At 41.3% G+C, this 19,738-nt stretch overlaps 1 protein-coding gene across 3 annotated transcripts in view; it reads right to left on the reverse strand.

Annotated features, from left to right (window-relative positions):
- TUB (TUB bipartite transcription factor) overlaps positions 1–19,738 on the reverse strand; it is a 593,386-nt gene that overhangs the window by 210,907 nt on the left and 362,741 nt on the right. For all 3 annotated transcript variants that reach the window (XM_078681009.1, XM_078681008.1, XM_078681007.1), the window contains exon 3: positions 8,607–8,769. In XM_078681009.1, coding sequence (XP_078537135.1) covers positions 8,607–8,769 — 163 coding nt within the window. The remainder of the gene's footprint in view (positions 1–8,606; positions 8,770–19,738) is intronic.

Below are 19,738 nucleotides of genomic sequence, written 5' to 3' on the forward strand. Positions count from 1 at the left end.
TGCTCCTCTCTTGCCGGGGTGAGAAGGATTCACCCTACATCTCTAGAACCCAGTGTGACTCCAAGGGTTAGTTGGCTGACCTTCTGATCTGAAGCCTCAGGGACACAACAGGCTTCCAACAAACCTGCACCTGGACTCTGACATCTGAAGTCTACCCTGCCAAGTGATGCCACCCCAGTCCTGTAACCTAGGAAGTGGGCTTAAAGACCTCTGCCAGCCTCTGTCGATCCAGCGGAACCGACGTATCTCCTCTGCTGTGCAGCGCAAACCAAAGCACAACTGACGCATCACCTCTACTGCATGGTTTGGACCAGTCTCAAAGAACCACATCTCATTTGCAGCCCCACTGGAAATGCCACAGCGTGACGTATCCTCAGTGGAGGCCCTTGCACTACTCATCAATGGCAGCCTCGATGATGACACCAGACTCTGCAACTCAGCCTTGCAGCTCCAACAAGTCACCCTAACTGTGCACTGCATCCTCGCATCGCAGCCTGTCTTGTCACATCTCGGTACCACTGCATCACTGAGCGATGAATCTTTGACATTGATCTTCACAACACTCTGCAAAATAGGATTAAAGGTACTCTGTTTAGCGGGTCTAACCGCATCCCTGTAGCTGGCCATGCTCCATTGTGGTCGGCTTCAACTTTTGACTTTGTTTGAGTCAGGCACGACCAGATATCCACAATTATCTTTGTGCTTTTTGGTGCTATTTTCACTAAAATCTCCGGTTTTCCTGATTGGATTTTTGTCATTTTGCCATTGTTGTATTTATTAAACGAAGTTCTATTTTTCTAACTTAGTTTGGGATCATTTTTGTGTGGTTTTGTAACTTTATTACTGTTTGAAGTATTGCACACTTTACACATTGCCTCTAAGTTAAGCCTGACTGCTCTGTGCCAAACTACAAGAGGGGTGAGCACAGGTTAATTTAGGGATGGCACATGCCTTATTCTGATGATGATTGTGGTTGCCTCTTGACCAGGTCTTACACACCAGTCAACCAACAACCCAATTTTGTACAGCCTTTATGGTGCTTTAAATCTTTATAATGTCATCAACAAGGGTGTAGTCAATATTTGAAGAATTACAAAAAATGACCAGTACTAAACATAACATTTTCCTGTGGGAAAGCTTAGTGAATGAGAGTAATCAATCCAATATGTGCCAGGTTGCATTTCAGAGATCATTCACCAATATGTTCAAGCGATTGTATTTCAGTGATAAAGGGAACATCCAAACAACCTTAGTCACTCACCAAATGTCTTAAGACCTCTTCTCTTCCAAAGACTATTCAAGCTTTTAATTGACACTAAATATTAGTTATATACTTGGGATGGGGAAGATGGATACTGTCATTAAAAATGTTCTCCAGATTTTGACCTACACTGTGGGGTGTAACCCCTATCTTGCATTTGTCTTGGTATGCCTATAGCTCTTTTCAATGAATATGGTAAGTGAGATTTCTGAGGATTGTCTTCCCAACCTCAGAGTGCCCAACTTTTTTGTAACCATATTTTATTGGCATTTAAGCTTTATTGTCACATACAGTACTTTATGATGAATAAGCCTTTAGCAAGTATGAGAGATGGGTCTGTGAACATTCGGAAAGTCTTACAATCCAACTCCCTCAAAACAGGAAATAGAACAGTTCCACCCCCCTCCCTCTCCTGGGTTGCAATGGAACAAGGATTGCATTGGTTCAGCTTGTTGGCAGCTTGTTTGGCAGCTGCTCGTACATGTGGGTTTTCTCAGTCATGTATACAGGAGGCCGAGGTCGAGTGTGCTAATTTTGATGTCCTCCCAGAATATTGCCTAGAGCTGCATCAGCCGCCCCAGGGGAGCCCACCTCGTCAACGTCTTCCTGTCCCGAGGCTATTAGTTCACCTACTAAGGTTTCCCAGGCTTTGGCCCTGTCCATCGTACCGATCCCCGGCTGGCTTCTCTAAACAGCAGCCTGCTTTCGGCCCCCGCCCATCTCTCTAATTCTCTCCTCCAGGTGGTAATATGCTGTCCTCTCGGGGCCTTCCAATTTCTAGCTATCTCCCTCTTGGCTAGGACGTAAGCAAGGTCTTGAAACTTCCCCGTCACCTTGTTCTTAGCCTTGTGTGGAAACCATCCCAAAAGTAAGGTCTCTGGCGTCTGTGGCAATTCTTTATCAATTAAGTCGCCTATTATCTGTTGTATGTCTCCCCAGAAAGTCTGAAGTAGGGGGCAGTCCCAGAACATGTGGAGTTTGTATGCCTCCCTCTCCCCGCATCTCGGGCAGACTGCTGATTCCTCACTTAAATACCTCCTAATGCGGGCCGGCGTTAGGTACGCTCTGTGCAGTACATAATAGTTAATTAATATAAAACGTGCGTTCCTGGACGCCTTTGGTATGCGTGCTTTTATTTTTTTCCAGTCCCTCTCTGGAATTTGCTTACCAAGGTCTTCCTCCCATTGTAGTTTCAGGCATTTTAGTGGCCACCGTGTATCCGTCAGTATGGCCTTGTATAACCAGGACATTGTTTTAATTCTGCCTGCTGAGAGTGCCACATATCTGCACCCCACCAGTGCTCGTGGCTCTGTGCCCCCTCCCCTCCAATGCTCACTAATCTTGCGGGTCAAGGCCCTATGCTTCAGGAAGTGTCCCCCAGGAATGTCATATGTAGCCTGCAGGTCTTCAAAGGGTATGAGTGCGGGGTCTCGGTATAGGTCTCCCATTTCTCTCAGTCCCGCCTCTACCCAGTCCTCCAGCCCTGCCCAGTGCTCTCCCATCAGAGTGCCCATCTTGGTCATTTGTAAATTGTTCTACTGTTTCTTTAACTGCATCTGTGTTGCTATTTCAATGCCCAACTATTTCCCTGTGTATGCATTCAGGCAGAGAACAAGGATTGGTTTGAAGAATCCTTTAATGATTTCTTGCCTCTCACCTCTTTCCCCCACAAAAAGCAATGTGAAGCACAAGGACCCAAGAGCTGAAAAGACTTTAACTGGGTTAAAATGCATGCGGCAAGCAACTTCCCTCTAATGCTTTCTGGAAAATAAAATAGTCTATTGAGCATGTACTACAAACAATGCGCCCACTTGGCAGAGTTCATAGCCTTTATTGCAGCCACTTCACTGGTGCATGCAATGAAGGCCTTATAAATCTCTGGCCAGCAAATAGTACACTCTAACTATGGGGGTTGTAATGTAGGGGAGTGGATGCCATGGCATTTGCTAACTTGGTAGGCTACATGCCATGATCTAAATGCCAATCATAGTTCTAAGGAAACTCTATTGTGTGTGACTCAGAAGATGGACAAGGTTGTAACAACAATATTACTTACCATGTAATCTTCATTACATCACTGCATTCCTCCCCAGTCCCTTGGTTACATGTTTTTTCAGCATGGAGCATATTGGCTTAATAAGCTCGGAAAGAAGCAAGGGAGAAGGTTCATCTTTTGCTTTTTGTTTTTTATGGGGTTGAGTTTGGTGACGTCAATAAATTCAACACGTTCCCAGCCCAAGCTGCAAATTCCTTTAATGTTCTAAAAACATACAACCATTTACCACTATCTAAATACCTCTGCTCTAGCTGTTGAACAATTTTAGATACAAGTAAATCACAGTATGAACAGAACACTAAACCTTTTTAACTGGGGCTATTACATTTCCTTGGTTTTAATTAATCTTATACGCACCCTTACATTCATGCATCTAAAAAAACATCCAAAACATAAAACTTACCTTCACTGCAGCTCTCCAGGAGAGAAGCCTTGGAGGTACCAGGAGGGTTAAGACTGCTGCCTACCTCAGTCCCTCATTCGTCATAGAGTGGGATGGGGTCAGTGAAAATGCTCACCCCACCCCGCCCCACTCTGTGACAAGGTGTCACTGATTGACAGACGGCCCTGGTCACTTAGGGCTTCAAACGGAAGTGCCCAGGATTTAGGCAATCAGTGACAATCCCCCTCATAATGAGGGGGAGGGCCTGAAGGCACTTTTGCCAGGTTGAGGAGGTCACGCTCACAGGGCTGTGAAATCCTAAGCCTGGCAAAGTTCTGCTTAGGCAGCCAGACACCTGCACATTTAGCACATGTCTAGCACCTGGCTGCCTGACCTGAACAAGAAAATTGTCTGCTAGGCTGAACTATGACAGACACTCTTCTTCTCTAGAAAAGATTGGGGGGGACATGGTCTCTCTGCTCATATTGGCCAGCTGGCCTCTAAGTTAAGCCTGAGTGCTCTGTGCCAACCTACCATAGGTTTGAGCTCAGGTTAACTTGGGGTATGCTTGTGCCACACCCTAACAAGGACTGTGATTGATGTCTGAGTAGAGTTTCACCCCCTCAGCCAGCAACCCACTTTTTCACATGTGGTTAAAAATAACTCTATATTTTATTTACATTTTTACAGTTAACTTACGTTATGACCTTACCCAGCTCATTTTTAATTCCAATTTTTGTAAATGAAAGGCTTCCATGTTTTAGAAGTCATTAATTATCCTTTCAAATAAACTACAACTGATAATCAATATCTATGTTTTTTTTAAATTGAAGTAGGCCACAAATTTCCTATCAGACCACTTTCTGCATAGTCTTTTTTGCACATTTTACAAGTTTGGCTAGATGTTGTGTCTTGCAAAATATTATGATAAGTGGCCATTCAACCTGTTTTGCATTAAAGATATCATTTCTCAAGGGCCATTTCAATTAATCTCAGTAAGTCGACAGTGCCAATTCTTACAAAGCACCACAGGGCAATATTATTATTCGTCTTTTTGTGAGAGTAAGAATCACAAGTTTAAAATATTAGTTATTGCTCTGCATTTTGGTACACACATCTAGACAAATAAACAAGGACTTGGTTCTTGTTGGGATTGGAAATGTACTTACCTTGACCGATATTTTTTCTAAATTAACCACTACTAACAAGTGCATTTTGTAAAGAATATCTCTGACTTTTTTTTGTATAGGCATTGAAAATATTGTAAGGAAAAGTTTTATCATTCCAAAGATCTGAGCTTGGTTTGTGTTTGCTAGACATACATTAAAAGTTAGTGATATGGGACATCCAAGACGGGAGACGACCTTTACATCGCGGTCATCACACTACAATGCTATTACAACGCGGTCATAACAACGACCGCGTTGTTACCAGGCAAAGCCATTACTACGCAAGTCATTACATCGACTTGCAGTAGATGGCGCGCTAACATTAGGAATAGTATAGTTTACTATTCCAACACCTTCCCTACAGTTATGTAGGCTGGAGTTGGAGTAGTAAATTATAAATTTCTAATGCCAGTGCGCCATCTTATGCAAGTCAATGTAATGATGCGCAGTAATGGCATTGCGTGGTAACAATGTGGTCGTAACCACCGCGTTGTAATGCAACGTGATGTAATGACTCGCGTTGTAACAAGTCATATTCATCAAAGACTATTTTTGCATCTTCATCCAGGCTTTTAGGACTCTTGCTCATCTTCAAAGCTTTTTTGGGACATTTTAGATGGTGCTTACCTCTGGCACGCTCCACCACTCCCAAAATATTTACGGATTCCCTCTATTTTATTTTTAAATTCATCACTCACCTGTGCCACATAGAACTATGAGGCAACCTAATGCATGAATTTAAAAATACAATAAAATAAAATAATGTAACTAGTAAGACTTCTCGAATGTTAGGTTGAATCTAGTTTCATATAGCAATGCAAATAAGGTTTAAATCCATGGATTCTGTACAGAGCAAATTCAGGGCTGTTGTGTAAATCATTTCAGATGAATACGCAAATTTATAAGTCTATGTTTATTTAAGTGCTATGTTTACAAATTCTAGGTGAAGTTTGCTCCAATGTTTGATAGATTTCTTGGTTTATAACTGTTATACTGGATAGCTCAGTAGGAAAACTAAGAATACAGTTCCAATTGACTTCTATTTTGTTACATGGGGCTTTAAACGCTTCTTTCACATTAAACTATTTATGTTGAATTCTGGGGGAGTGTTATGGTTTCACAAGATAGTGTGTGAATGTATTTTTCTACTTGTTTTTATGAAAGACAAATGGAAGAAGAAGAAGAGGAAGAAAGACGATTTATATCGCGCGATAGTTACCCTAAGGCGTCCTAGCACTGACAGACCATGTGGGCAGGCAAAGTGGGCCAGGCCTAGATGGGGGTTGAGAAGAGCAGTGTCTTTAGTGTTTTCAAAAGGCCAGCAGATTAGGTTCTGCACGTAAATGGAGGGGAAGGGAGTTCCACAACCTGGATGCATTGTACGAGAACGCACGGCCTCCGCATCTGGCTTTCCTGATCCTAGGGACCCTCAGTAAAGATGAGGTCGATGATCTGAGATGCCTGGCAGGGAAGTATGGGGATGCCAGAGGCTGATTAATGGGAGGGCCAGTTTCCCAGATTGCCCGGTGCATGGTGCACAGAGATTTGAATTCAATTCTTCGTCGGACTGGCAGCCAGTGTAGGCTCCTCAGTCCATCTCTAGCTGATGTTCGACGGGGGATTTGGAGCAGAGTCCGGGCTGCACAGTTCTGTACGATCTGCAGTGTATTCAGGGTCGACTGGGGGGAACCCAGATACAAAGCATTTCCAAAGTCCAGCCTGGACAGGAGAAGACCCTGGATCATGATCTTTCTGGCCTCAAATGGTAGTACGGGGAAGATCTTCCGTAGGGCCCGTAGCAAGCCAAAGCAGGTTGCTGACAATTTTGAGGCTTGGGGGTTAAAGTTAAGGGCTTTATTGAGCCAGACCCCCAGGCTTTTAATTTCGTCTTTGTGCGTCGGGGGCGGGCCTAAGGAGGGGGGCCAGAGACCTTTGAGGGCTAAAGGGGAAGGGTTGCCCAAGAGCATTAGCTCGGTCTTGTCACTGTTTAGTTTCAGATATGACATGTTCATCCAGTTGGATACCTCCTCCAGGCATGATATCAAGTTGCCGGGGTTGGACTCCAACTGGTTGAGGGACACCACCAGCTGGGTGTCGTCCGCATAAGTAACAATTCGTACTCCAAATGGACGGACGACACCCGCTAGTGGTTCCATGTAAACATTAAACAATGTTGGGCTTAATGCGGAGCCCTGAGGGACACCGCAGACCAGAGGTTTACTTGGTGAGGTGTAGTCGCCCTCAAATACTTGGAAGGAGTGGCCAGAAAGGAAGGATTCTAACCAGGATTTGGCCTTGCCCGATACTCCGATGTTTGATAGTCGTGTTAGTAGTGTACTATGGTGGACAGTGTCGAATGCGGCACTTAGGTCAAGGAGGATTATGGCCGCTGAACCCCCCCCCGTCCATGATCATCCGTGCCTCCTCGTAACTGCCAACAAGGCGGTTTCGGTCCCATGCTTGGGCCGAAAACCTGTCTGTGAGTCATCGAGCAGGTGATTAGCTTCAATGTACTCCATGAGGACTGAATTAACATATTTTTCTAATACCTTACTTGCCCAAGGGAGAAGTGAAATTGGGCGATAGTTCTTGGGGTCGGTGTGGTCGAGGCTAGGTTTTTTATGAGCGCCTTGACCATGGCCTGTTTCCAGGGAAGAGGCACCGAGCCAGTGACTATGGAGGCGTTAAGTACATTCAGTAAGGTAGGGTAGATGTTATCCTTCACCATGTCTATGGTTCGAGGTGGGGCCGGGTCCTTAGGAGAGCCTGATTTTACCAGGGGGCAATGGTGCTGAGAGTTGCCATATTAATCTGGGGAAAAAACTGTAGGGAGTGGATGGGGTGGGTCTCGGGATTAAATGGTATCCCACCCTGTGAAGGAGCAGGGTGGGTCTGGAAGGAGGAATATATTAGGTGAATTTTTCCGGCAAAATAATTGGCCCGGTCGTTACATCGGGATTGTGTAGTCTGAGGGTTGGGGGCCGCTTCTCGTCTTTTCAAAAGGGTCTTAGCGATCCTGTAGATCTCTTTAGGTTTAGAGGTGGCCAGGTTGATTTCCTCTGCAAAAAAGGATGCTTGGAAGAAATAACACAGCCCCATGAAAGATGAAATGCTACAAAAAATGTTTTAGTCCAGTACACATTACCAGATGCCAAATTCAGAAAAAAATTCAAAGAACTTTTAGTCACTTATTACTCTAAAAAGCATATTTCTAATGTTTTACATGTCTCATTTTGAAAGGAAGTTGCTATGTCTGGTAGCTGGTGTTCATACATTTTGACCTCTGGCATTTGAAAGGCTCTTTATGTAGGCTCATAATGATGCACATTTTTATGCAGTCCAGTGGCAAATTCACATACATTATAGTTATGTTTTACCTGCAGCATTTTGCTTAATATATACATTTCACAAGGAAAATTACAAAATTAAAAGGAAGTCACAGACCAACTATCATTATCGAAACATTTGTACTACATGAGCACAAAGTAAATTCTGAATGCAATGCCATATTTGCCTACTACATTTTGTGAACAAAATGAGTATGACAGAAGAGGAGTTGTACATACTTTTGATCACTCATTAACAAAAGTTAGATTAAGCCACAAATGTTCTCTCTCTTGAGTAGGTTAGCCTTCACATAGCATCATTTCATATTCATCTTTCTTGCCTATGACTCAGGATTACTGTTAATTAAGGCAGCACTGACAGTCATCTGTACAAGGAATCATGCGCACATACCATGGTAAATGGTGCTGCTGTTGCTGTTGAGATAGGACTCAACCAAGGGTGCTTGCTCTTCGGAGTGTTTCATTCTGCGGGCTCTTGCACGACTATCCACATTGGACTGAACCATGAGTGGCTCTTGTCGCTTCTTTTTCTGCTTTTGTTCTAGCAGTGCACGCTGGGAGAAACAGATATTCTTTATTAAAATGACAGTAAAGCTTTTGGCAATTGAGTATGCAACATCTATTGAAACAGTAAGAGTCACATTAGAATCCGTATAATGCAGATATTAACCACTGTTGGATACCTGCATTCCTTTTTTTTTTATAAATTACATTTTAATTAGATTACAATAACATGTATTTTATCCTTATAGCCCGCTGTTGAGGTCTATACTGGTTGTTAAAGTCCCTGGCAACGAGTTATAGGTCAGCCATTATTAGCACTGAGCCACTTCAATGCCTTCGATAGAGCTACTAACATTTTAATGTCCTAATAGAAAGAAATACATCCACTTACTGATATAATTCATTAATTTATTGACCCCTCCCGTTGAAAAATTGACCTCTCTGAAGGGTCACCCTAAACATTTTCCTTTGTCCTACTCTTTTTCTGACCTTCTTTTTGTCGGCTATAGGACTTTGGGCACCGTACCACTGCTTACCAGTGCTAAAGTTTGTGCACTCTTTTCTCCAAACATGGTATAATTGGTTTTCCACCTGTTTGGCATCTTTCTTTTTACTTGTAAGTCCCTAAATGCTACAAATGGGCTTGAAGAACTAATTGTGCCACCCACAGAAGTAGCCTTTGGTACCTGTCTCAATTTTACTGCCACTTCGATTTGGCATTTAAAACCACTTGCCAAGTCTGAGACTTCCCTTTTATCACACCTATGTCACCCCTATGGTAGGGCCTAACTAGTCTCAGGGGCAGAGTGCTATGTAAGTAAAAGGGAGGACATGTACTTTTATGTTTGGCTTGTCATGGTAGTGACAAACAGCATATTGAATTTTTCACTGCTGTGAGGCCAACTCCTTCCATATGTTAGCATTAGGAATTTATTATTACACTTTGAAGCTGTAATTCCTGATCAGAGAAGAGTGGCATTTTCATGTCAAGTGTTATATCTTTGGAATGGTAATGGTAAATCTGCCTTAGTGATAAAGTTGGATTTGACAGTACTATTTTAGAAATCCACTTTTAGAAAGTGGACATTTCTCTGCTTTAAACGTTGCTCTGTGCACCTGCAGCCTATCTCCAATACACGTCTGGGCTGGGTGACATCTACACTTTATGCTTACCCTCTAGACAGCCACAAACTCAGAAAGGTGAGGCTCATCTGCAGTTTGAGCACTCATCTGCATTCTGATGGATCTTCCCAGGCAGAGAGGAATGGGAGACACTTAAACCTCATTACGTAGTGTCCTGTCCACACACAAAGCATTGATTCATCCCCACAGACAGCCTGGCAGACAGAGCTGGGTTGAAAGGGATACTTGTGCACTTCAGATAGTTGCTTTGAGGTCACCCCCTACATCAAAGGCACTTTTGGGTATAAGTACTGGGGCTTCGACCCTACCAAATAAGCACATTACTGGACTTGGGAAGAACTCTGCCTGAGTAAAGACTGCTGTGCTGTAAGGATTGCCACTTTGCTTTGACTGACTGTTATGGGGAACTGCTACTTCGCTTTGCTGAACTGCCCTTCTGATCTCTGCCCTGCTGAGGACAGAGACTTGACCCATCTCAGTTAAACCCAGAGTGACTCCAGGGGGCTGCCTCCTGTTTTTTGAAGTCTCAGGGACACAAAAGACTTTCTGCAATCCTGCTGGTGCACCTGGACTCTACCATCTGTGAGTCCATGCCTCATGTGCCATCTACAGTCTTGGGCTGCAGAAGTATGTTCTGTAGCTGTTTTGCTACAAAACCCATGTATCCTAACTGCGCCAGTCCAAACTCTATGCATCGCCCTCTGACGTCAACACAGAGGCTGTTCGGCTACAGTGGTCTCACAGCCTGCATGGCCTGACAACAATGCTTTGCATGGCTCGACGATGATGCAGTGCATTGTTCTCTACAGAGCTCTACGACGAAGCGCAAACCAACTGCTTGAATCAGAACCAATGCATCGTGCTCTCAACTTTGATACTTGCTCTTTGAACTGTACTTTTTCAGCAGGAGGTGCACAAGTCTCATAGCCAGCCTGTCCCACTTCGTGGTTTGACTGAACTTTGGATTTGTACTGGCCCCACGTGACCTCAACTACCCTTGTGACTGCTAGTGACTTCTAAGCACTATTTTTGCATTTATTCTCTCAAAATTCATATCTCAACTTCTACTAATTGCAATTTTGTCATATTGGTCTTGTTTGACTCAGATAAATATTCTCTATTCTTCTAAACTTGTGTAGAGTCTTTTTTGTGGTGTTTTATCATGTTACTGTGTAGGTGTGTGTATCTTTACACACTGTCTCTTAAGTTAAGTCTGCCTGCTCTGTGCCAAGATACCAGTGGGTGAGCACAGGTCAATTCAAAGTGTGTATCTAGCTTACCCTGACTAGGATTGTGGTCCCTACCTTGACAGGGTGCAAACCTCTGCCAACTAGAGTCCTAATTTCTAACATTGGTGATCAGCAGAGACCCGATTTCTAACACTTCCTTATATTTTCACATACAGGTATTTGTTTAGCTTTAAAGATCCTTACTCTCTTTGACCAAATATCAATATCTAATAATAATTTCTAATTCATTCTTAAAGTTTGAGGTAATTGTGGGTTTCCATGTTTACAGAAATTCTTTATTAACTATAATTAGGGCTCCCGGTTTTCCATTTTTACTGATTTTTACAGATAAATACAGACAGAAAACAATGTGTTTCCTGTCTGTATTTATTTTTAGAAGCTGAAAAATACTGAAAAAGGGTGCTTCTTGTGAGAAACTCTCCATGCTGCCTTTCATGAATTCAAGGTAACAGCTAATCAGGCAGAGAGTTAAAAAACAGGATGAGATGTCCTTAAATACAGGCATATGTTAACATCTATTTGTAGTATCATGCTAATATGAAATTGTGAGTATAGGGCCAGATGTAGGAGCCCTAATACCGGTCGGTAAAGGCCGAATTCGGCCATTACCGACCGGTATTTGGGTTTTCAGATGTAGGGGCCATTATTTTACAGAATCAGTAAATGTACCGATTCGGTAAATTTACCGATTCTGTAAAATACCGAATCGGTAAATTTACCGATTCGGTAAATCCAAATGTAGGTGACACTCCTGAGAGTGCCACAGGCCCTTAAAAGTCGGTATTTTACCACACAATCCTATTGTGTGGTAAAATACCGAATCCAGGTGTGCATGCACATCTGTGCATGCACACTGTGCAATGTGACACACAGACATGCCCTTAGGGCATGTCTGTGTGCCACATGCCACACATGCCTTTACTTGGGGTGCTAGAGGGTGTCAAAGTGACACCCCCTGCACCCTTGCAACATTCGGTATTTACCGATTCGGTAAATACCGAATCGGTATTTCCCATTGATTCCTATGGGCTTCACAGCCCATAGGAATCAATGGGAAATACCGATTCGGTAAATACCGAATGTTACTGATTTGGTAATTCAATTTTAAAAATGACCTACATCTCCCTCCTTCATATTTACCGATTCATAAATACCGAATCGGTAAAATTCGGCATTTATGAGTCGGTAAATTGAAGTTACCTACATCTGGCCCATAGTCTTTTGTTATCCGTGGTTGCTTCGTTTGCTAAAACGTGATAGGCATCCATGTTTGAGTGTACGTCGAAGAGTTAAATAGACGCAGAAACATACCAGTTTACAGCTACATTTATTCTTGAAACATAAAATAAATATGGATAAATACCAATATGATGGCTAAAAAATAAATATGGATAAATACAGACGGAAATGTTAAAAAATAAATACCATAAAACCAGGAGCCCTAACTATAATGAACACTTTTGAAATCCTTATACTTCTTCTCAGACACATTTGCATTATTAGTGATAACTTGTAACATCACCAATAGAAGAGACTGTAGTCAATTGTTCCCAAGAACCAATTACTCTCTACCATAAGCATCAGCCCAGTAAGAAGTTGCTGTAGAAAATTTTCCAAATCATATGGTCGAATTATACTTTCACATGGCAAATCAAACTGCAATAATCCGTTGCTAATAAATACAGACTTTTCAGTTGTACTGGGTTCCACTATATTCTAAACAGTATGTTTTGCTGGCCAAGCATCACATTTAGATGAATTGTTGTCTTCTTGAGTTGAGAGCAGAACTCTGATATATATTCTCTTCCCAGCCTTCTGTCAATATACATAAAATCTAACCCATAGACTGATTCTCCTCATTTCATACAGTACTTAAAAGGAATTCAGAATCTTACAAATACAGAAACACCTGCATTCTATGTTCAATGAGAGTGTAAAGCAGCTGCACAAAGAAGACACGAAGCAGGCTTGAAGCTGACTATTTCACAATCAACAAAATGCTATGATTATGTTTTCTGACTAATCAATCCTGTTGTACCATTATATATATCAGAATCCCAACTGCCTTTCTTGGGAGATTCCTCTTTGCATGTCCAGTCTATATAGGTGTCTTATATTTATCATATACTATGCTCATGCAGCTCATCATACATGGACAGAGAACAGTTTGTCTTGTTGTTTGGACAATGGCACAAAATACTAAAGTGTGAAATGTGGAAATTGAATATACAGGACCTGAGAAAAGAATATTGTTTCTTTCAAAAGAGATCAGTGTAGTATAGGGGTAGGCTAAAGATGTCTGGAGACCGCAAGTAGGGAAATAAAGGAAGTTCATTTCCAAGGACAAATAATAAGTCCCACAGCCAATTGATGACTGCTCAAGCAAAGAACCACTTGAGAATGAACCTCACTAAGCAACCATAGATGGAGATGCCATAAACCAATATAGAATCTTCATGTGTATAATATTCTAACAAGTGACAACACAGTAAAGATACTAACCAAGCACACTACATCAATTCCCCCTCCCCCCATTAACAAACTTAACTTAAATAATACTCTAAAAACCATTACAGGTAACTTAAAATCCCTCTTTGCAAATGCTGGTTCCTGTAAGCAAGTGTAAACACAAGTATTACGTTTAACTGGTTCCTGTAAGGAAGTGGAAACATAAGTATTAAGATCGATAATTTCATCTACCACATTGTATTGCATCCTCTGAGCACATTCAGTACCCTGTACCTTGGAGATATCAGCACAGGAAACATCATGGTTAGAAGACCGTTGTGTAGGCATGCTATCACTTTTGGTACTGTCAGACTCATAAAAGATGGAATCTTCATCAAGAACAACTTGTGTTCTATTGTTTATCTGCACTTGTGCATCAGACATCAGTACCAGCCTACTCTCATTCCACCAAACCTTTCCATATACCAAGACAGTATTATTGGAAACATGTTAAATTTTAAAATGATAAGTGAATCTGGTGCCCTTTTTTAACTGAGAGTTTTTTTTAACGAGGACCCATTCCCTACACTAAAATTCTCCTCAGTGGCATGTTTACAAGAATCATAATATTGTGTTTTTGTGCTGTTTTATCTGTATTCTCTCCTGTAAAGGGGGCACTGGATTGGGAAGAGTCCAACTAATTTGGCAAAACTCTTGATCCACATAGTCTCCCTCCTAATAATTTAAAAGGAGTGGCGCCTGTAGTAAAAAGTGGTGTAGAGTGATAAGCTGTAACACTGTCTTTCAAGAATTTCTTTATATTAATACCAGAGGAGAGAGCAGACTAAATACCTTCCTTAAGAAAGCGATTTGCCATTTCTATCAAACCATCGGTAGAGGGGCTACGTAGTGTGACTTGAAGATGTTTATTATCGTGTTTGGAAAGAAAGATTTTTATTTCACTGGAGACGAAATGAATGCTATTGCCCATTACTATTTCTTTGGGAATTCTTTCTAAGGAAAAAACATCTTGAAGGAAAAGTAGAACGGATTGAGTGGAAGCTAGTTTTACAAAAGAATAATAAAGTGGTAATTGACCAAGACTATCCAAAATCTGTTGCAAGATGGTAGTTAATTGAAAGGACTCCAAAGCAATCTATTGCCATGGTTGATCAGGCAATAGAACAAAGTGAAGACGCTTTTCCACAGTCTACTAATGCTTATCAGAAACTATGTGGTAAGACATTAATAAAAAAAGGATGTAACATTCATGGAAGGCCACCAATTGGTCTTCATGTGCTATTTTGATGAACTGCTATCTCACATCCTCGGAGGAATAAAACAACCACTCCTGACACATAAATGCCATTTTCACAAGACAGTTCAACACAGATTTGGCAAACGGTTGCAAGTAATCTGAAAGATTAAGAATGTGTGGCCATTCGTTTTTTAACTAATCCAAAACACTCAATAAGGCATCATCTTGAGCTGTAACTTCCAGCCAATCCTTTTCCGCAAGGAGCCCCATCAAGTTGAGATACATCGTCAATAGCTGCAACAACACACTCATAATCTTCTTTGATGCCATCCCAGGCAGTTAATGGCAAAGGTGACAGTCAGTCAGCCTGAACATGTTTACCACTATGAATATAATGGATGGTGAAATCATACTCCTGCAACTAAATGAAAGTAAATGGACAAGGCGTGCAGAGGCTTTGCCCAAACCATTACTTTTTAATAAGAAGACTGGAGGTTTTTGGTCGTGTAATTTTCAAATAACCCATAAGTAGGTTTTAAATTTCTAAACAGCCCAAACACAGGCTAATGCCTCCCTTTCTATTGTGCTATCGTTTGTTCCTGCCTTTTGCTGGCTCATGGAATCAAAAGCTATGGGGATTTCTCTACCGTTCACTTTTTGGCCAAACACAGCTTCAATGATTTTCATGCTGGCCTCACCTGTGATGAAACCTCTTTGTCCAGAAATGAAAGGCTCAGAGCAGTAGTTTTGAGTACCAGATCCTTGATGCATACATCTAGGAACGACCTTAAGGCATCCTTGTCACTAGGTGCGGGTGCCCTAGGTATTTCATCAACATTACAGAATTTGGATCTGATACCATCAGCAGATATATTATGTTCGAGATAATCAATTTGTTGGACCACAAACTTGCATTTTTTTGGTGTGACCATAATCCCTCGTGCACTTAAAATACTCATCACTTTTTCTAAGATAACCAAATGTTCTTCCTTGGTGTTGGTAAGATGAATATATCAACTTGGAAAGCTTATACATTGCTTATATCTCTGAATAGAATGTTCATGCCCTTATTAAGCAAGAACAAAAGGTAGCTTTAAATACTTGTATGCTCATTTCGGCATGATGAATGTTGTGAGCTCTTGGGAATCAGTATTCAGTGTAAATCGATGGCTGAAAAGTATTTAGCATCTCCTATGTTGGCCAACATTACTGTGTGCGAGGCAATGGATGACAATCCACTAATATGTTTCTATTCAATGTTCTTACTCCACACACAGACAGAGGTCTCCTTTTTTTTAAGTTAGAACAATGGGGGAGACCCACTCAGAAGAATAAGTGGGAATGATTATTCCTTCTTTAGTCAACTTCACTAAACGTTTTTTTAAATCAGCACGAAAACTGACAGGTACTGGTCTAACCTTGTGAACAACTGATCTGCCATTACTTTTTATTCTTATTTTGAATTCAAATCCCTCTACAGTTCCTAGTTCAGCTCTAGTAACATTGGGAATTATATAAATCATTCTCAGTAGTACATCAGTGTCAGCCTCAATGGATAGAATAGGCATTTCTCCAAGTACAAAGGGATTTTTATGCGCTGGGTTTAAATGGATGCCCAATTTGGCTTAATCCATCCACCAAACTAAATTCCTACCATTGACGGCAAAATATACCTTTGTCCAAACACTTCTACCTAATTTGTATAACGTATGGATATACCCAAGCAAATTGGTTTCTTTGTGTCTGAATGCTTTGGGACTAACATCAGGGGTTTCAAGTTTGAAAGTTGTAAAACAAAAGGAAAAGAAAGTACTATCAGTCGGTTCCCCGGTATCTGCCATGACTTGGAGAATTTTGCCACCAATCACAACTTTACACATATGACCCCTCACTTGACATCTTTCTGATAATTATTTATAGTAAGAACAACATTGATAAATCTGTTGGAGCAATCCTGAACCTGAGCGTCAACAGTGCTAGCAGTGGTAGGGTACCTCTGAACATCTACATTATATATTTTGATCTTGGTTTAAGAAGTTTGAACCCAACAATCAACTTGAAAGAGACAATTTTTTTTACATTTCACACATTTCTTGTCAATGGTGGTATATGATGGATTGTTTCCTATATGGTTTCTAGAGCCACACCTATAACAAATAGTTTGCTTCCTTCTATCTCTTCCACGCCTGATCGCAGAAATGGCATTCTGATCAGATATGTACGACACAGGTGAATGTCCCTCCTGACTGGCCAAAGCTTGTGTGGAATCAATAGACCTTTCTATGCTTTTGGGAATATCCAGCACTTCTGAATGGGATGGATTCCTATAGGTAAGTAGCCTTTCTTGCATTTCTTTCAAGAAACAATTGAAAACAAATTGACCTCAAACTCGAAAGTTGAAGCCAGAATACGCAATGCTGGAATGTACGCTCAACTGACTCATCACTAGTTTTTTATTGTTGTTTTTTGGAGTCCTCATTTGTCAATTATTGTTTGGGTGTCAAAAAGGAGAGGTATTTGATATCCTGGGTCTTAAACATGCCGCCGGCAAGAAACTGACTCCACTATACAGGTGCTAATGATGGACCACAAACCAGGATGGAAAGCAACGCAATACTCCCATCCAAGCTACCTGTATAACAAGTGTTTTATCATTCGACCAGTGATTTGACATAACAAAAAACAAAGAAAAGTAACAAATTAAGAAAATTTAAAAATGTATACAAATGTACAGAAAGGAGAGAAAATAAGTCAATGATGTGCAGTTTTAACCCAGTTATCCCATAATTCCCAAAACGTTGTTCTCTTAGAATGAGCTGTCACACAATCCAAAATTAACTATTATTTGTATTGATCTTACCCACTCTACCTCTACTGGAGGGTTGGAGAGTATCAATTTAATGCATAACTGTCTACGAGCAAGGAGGATTAAGGTAAATACAAGGGCTTTGAGGGTTTTAGAGGAAAAGCCTTTATTACCCTCCCAATCTGGCATCACCCCAAAAATTACTAACACAAGGTTCACCTTGATTTCTTGACCCAAAATTTCTGATAACGTCATACCCACTTTTTGCAAGAAGATCTGGATTGAGGGACACTGGCAAAACATATGTACTTCATTTGTATTGACCTCGTCACACTTAGGGCACTTCTTCACCAGTTTGGAGAGTCTTCATGGCGTCCAGTAGGCCTTGTGGACAGTGAAAAGATGATTCCTCCTGAGTGGGGCAGACTTCACATATAACCCCAAATGAGACATAAATCCTTTCCATAGCAGGTCGAGGTCATGGGTTGGGTGTTCCCTCCTCCAGGACTCTACCAAAGAGACTTGCACCTCATCTGGGGCCTGGATCAACATCCAGTACCATTCTGCGCCTCTTCTTTATGTAGAAGGGGACGTGAAAAGATTTTGGACTCCCAAAATTGATTCCCCTTTCTGTCCATTCCCAGCGTTTTTGCCCAACTCTTTAACTAGTAATATTTACATTTTGATACCGACCCCTCAGAAATCTACTGCATACGCTGCCAAGAAATTAATTCAGTATCATCTAGGAGTTCGCCCCATCTCTAACGATGACACACTCTTGAGATGCAAGAGAGTCTCGAAAGCAGACTGGTGTGCCAGGTGAATTCCAGAAAGGCTCATATTTGCTAAAGTAAGGTATTTTTAAAGATGATCTTATTTGATGCCAAACCTTGCATGCACCCAATAGGAACTTAAGCCTAATCTTTTTTTTAAAACTTAAGATGGTCAAATTTGAAAAGAAAAAAGTTGATTTGATCTGGAGGACCAGCTGTAAGAGCTCTGAAAAGTGGTGACAAAACAGAGGAGACCTTCAAGAGCTGTGAGAAATCTTCAAGTGGAAAGCGCAATAATATTGAGAAAGATTTAGACTGGCTACACCACCACACTTCTTTTTTTCTCTGAGTTCCCTTCAGGCTATTCTGGGCCTTTTAGTTCCCCATATAAAGCTGGTGAAACCCCCCTGCACCTTCATAAACCACTCCTTCTTGAATTCTAAAAGGATAGTGTTAAACAGAAAGGTAAATGTAGGGAGAATGGACATTTTCAGAAGGATAGATCTGCCTAAAAATGATAAAGGGAGAATTCCACAGGACTGTTTTCTCACACTACATACTAAATTGTTAAAATTCACTTGTGCTATGTTCTCCAAATTATGGACTACTTCAATGCCTAGATACCTCATGTTTTGTCTAATTAAATCACATGGGTAATGGGTGAACCCACTGTATTATCTCTGTTTTTTGTTGGTTTACAGCCTAGCCAGATACTGTGCCAAAAACCTCAAACATTTCCCAGATTGCTGGTAGAGACGGAAGCAGATGGTCTGTAAAAATCATTAAATCATCCGCATGCAACCCAATCTTTTCTCCCAGCCTTTACATGCAAAGGGGAACATTTTCTGACATGATCTTAATTTGAATTACAGGGGCTCAATATAAATATTGAAAAGAAGCGGGGACAAAGGGCATCCCTGTCTAGTCCCCCAGCCAATGCCTAAAGATTTAGACAAGTTCCCATTAACTAACACTCTAGCTGAGGGGCTTTTATACAAAGATTTGACCGCTGATAGGAAGGTGTCTCCTAAATTAAAACAATGAATCACCTCATAAAGGAAAGGCCAGCTGACTCTGTCAAAGGCCTTCGCAGCATCAAAAGTCATTACCGTCAATGGTTTACCGTACTCCTTGGCCAGGTCGATTGTACCTAATAACTCATGAGTCAATTTGTGCAACTGTCTCCCTTTCATGAATACTTTCTGGTCAGTATGAATCAAGGATCCCGCTATCTTGTCTAAACGTTTGGTTAATATCTGGGTGTAAATCTTATAATCACTGTTAAGAAGTAAGATGGGTCTATAAGACTCATGAAGCCTAGGGTGTTTGTTTGATGTGAGA

This window comes from Lissotriton helveticus, chromosome 3_1, assembly GCF_964261635.1.
Source record: "Lissotriton helveticus chromosome 3_1, aLisHel1.1, whole genome shotgun sequence".
Taxonomy (NCBI): Eukaryota; Metazoa; Chordata; class Amphibia; order Caudata; family Salamandridae; genus Lissotriton; species Lissotriton helveticus.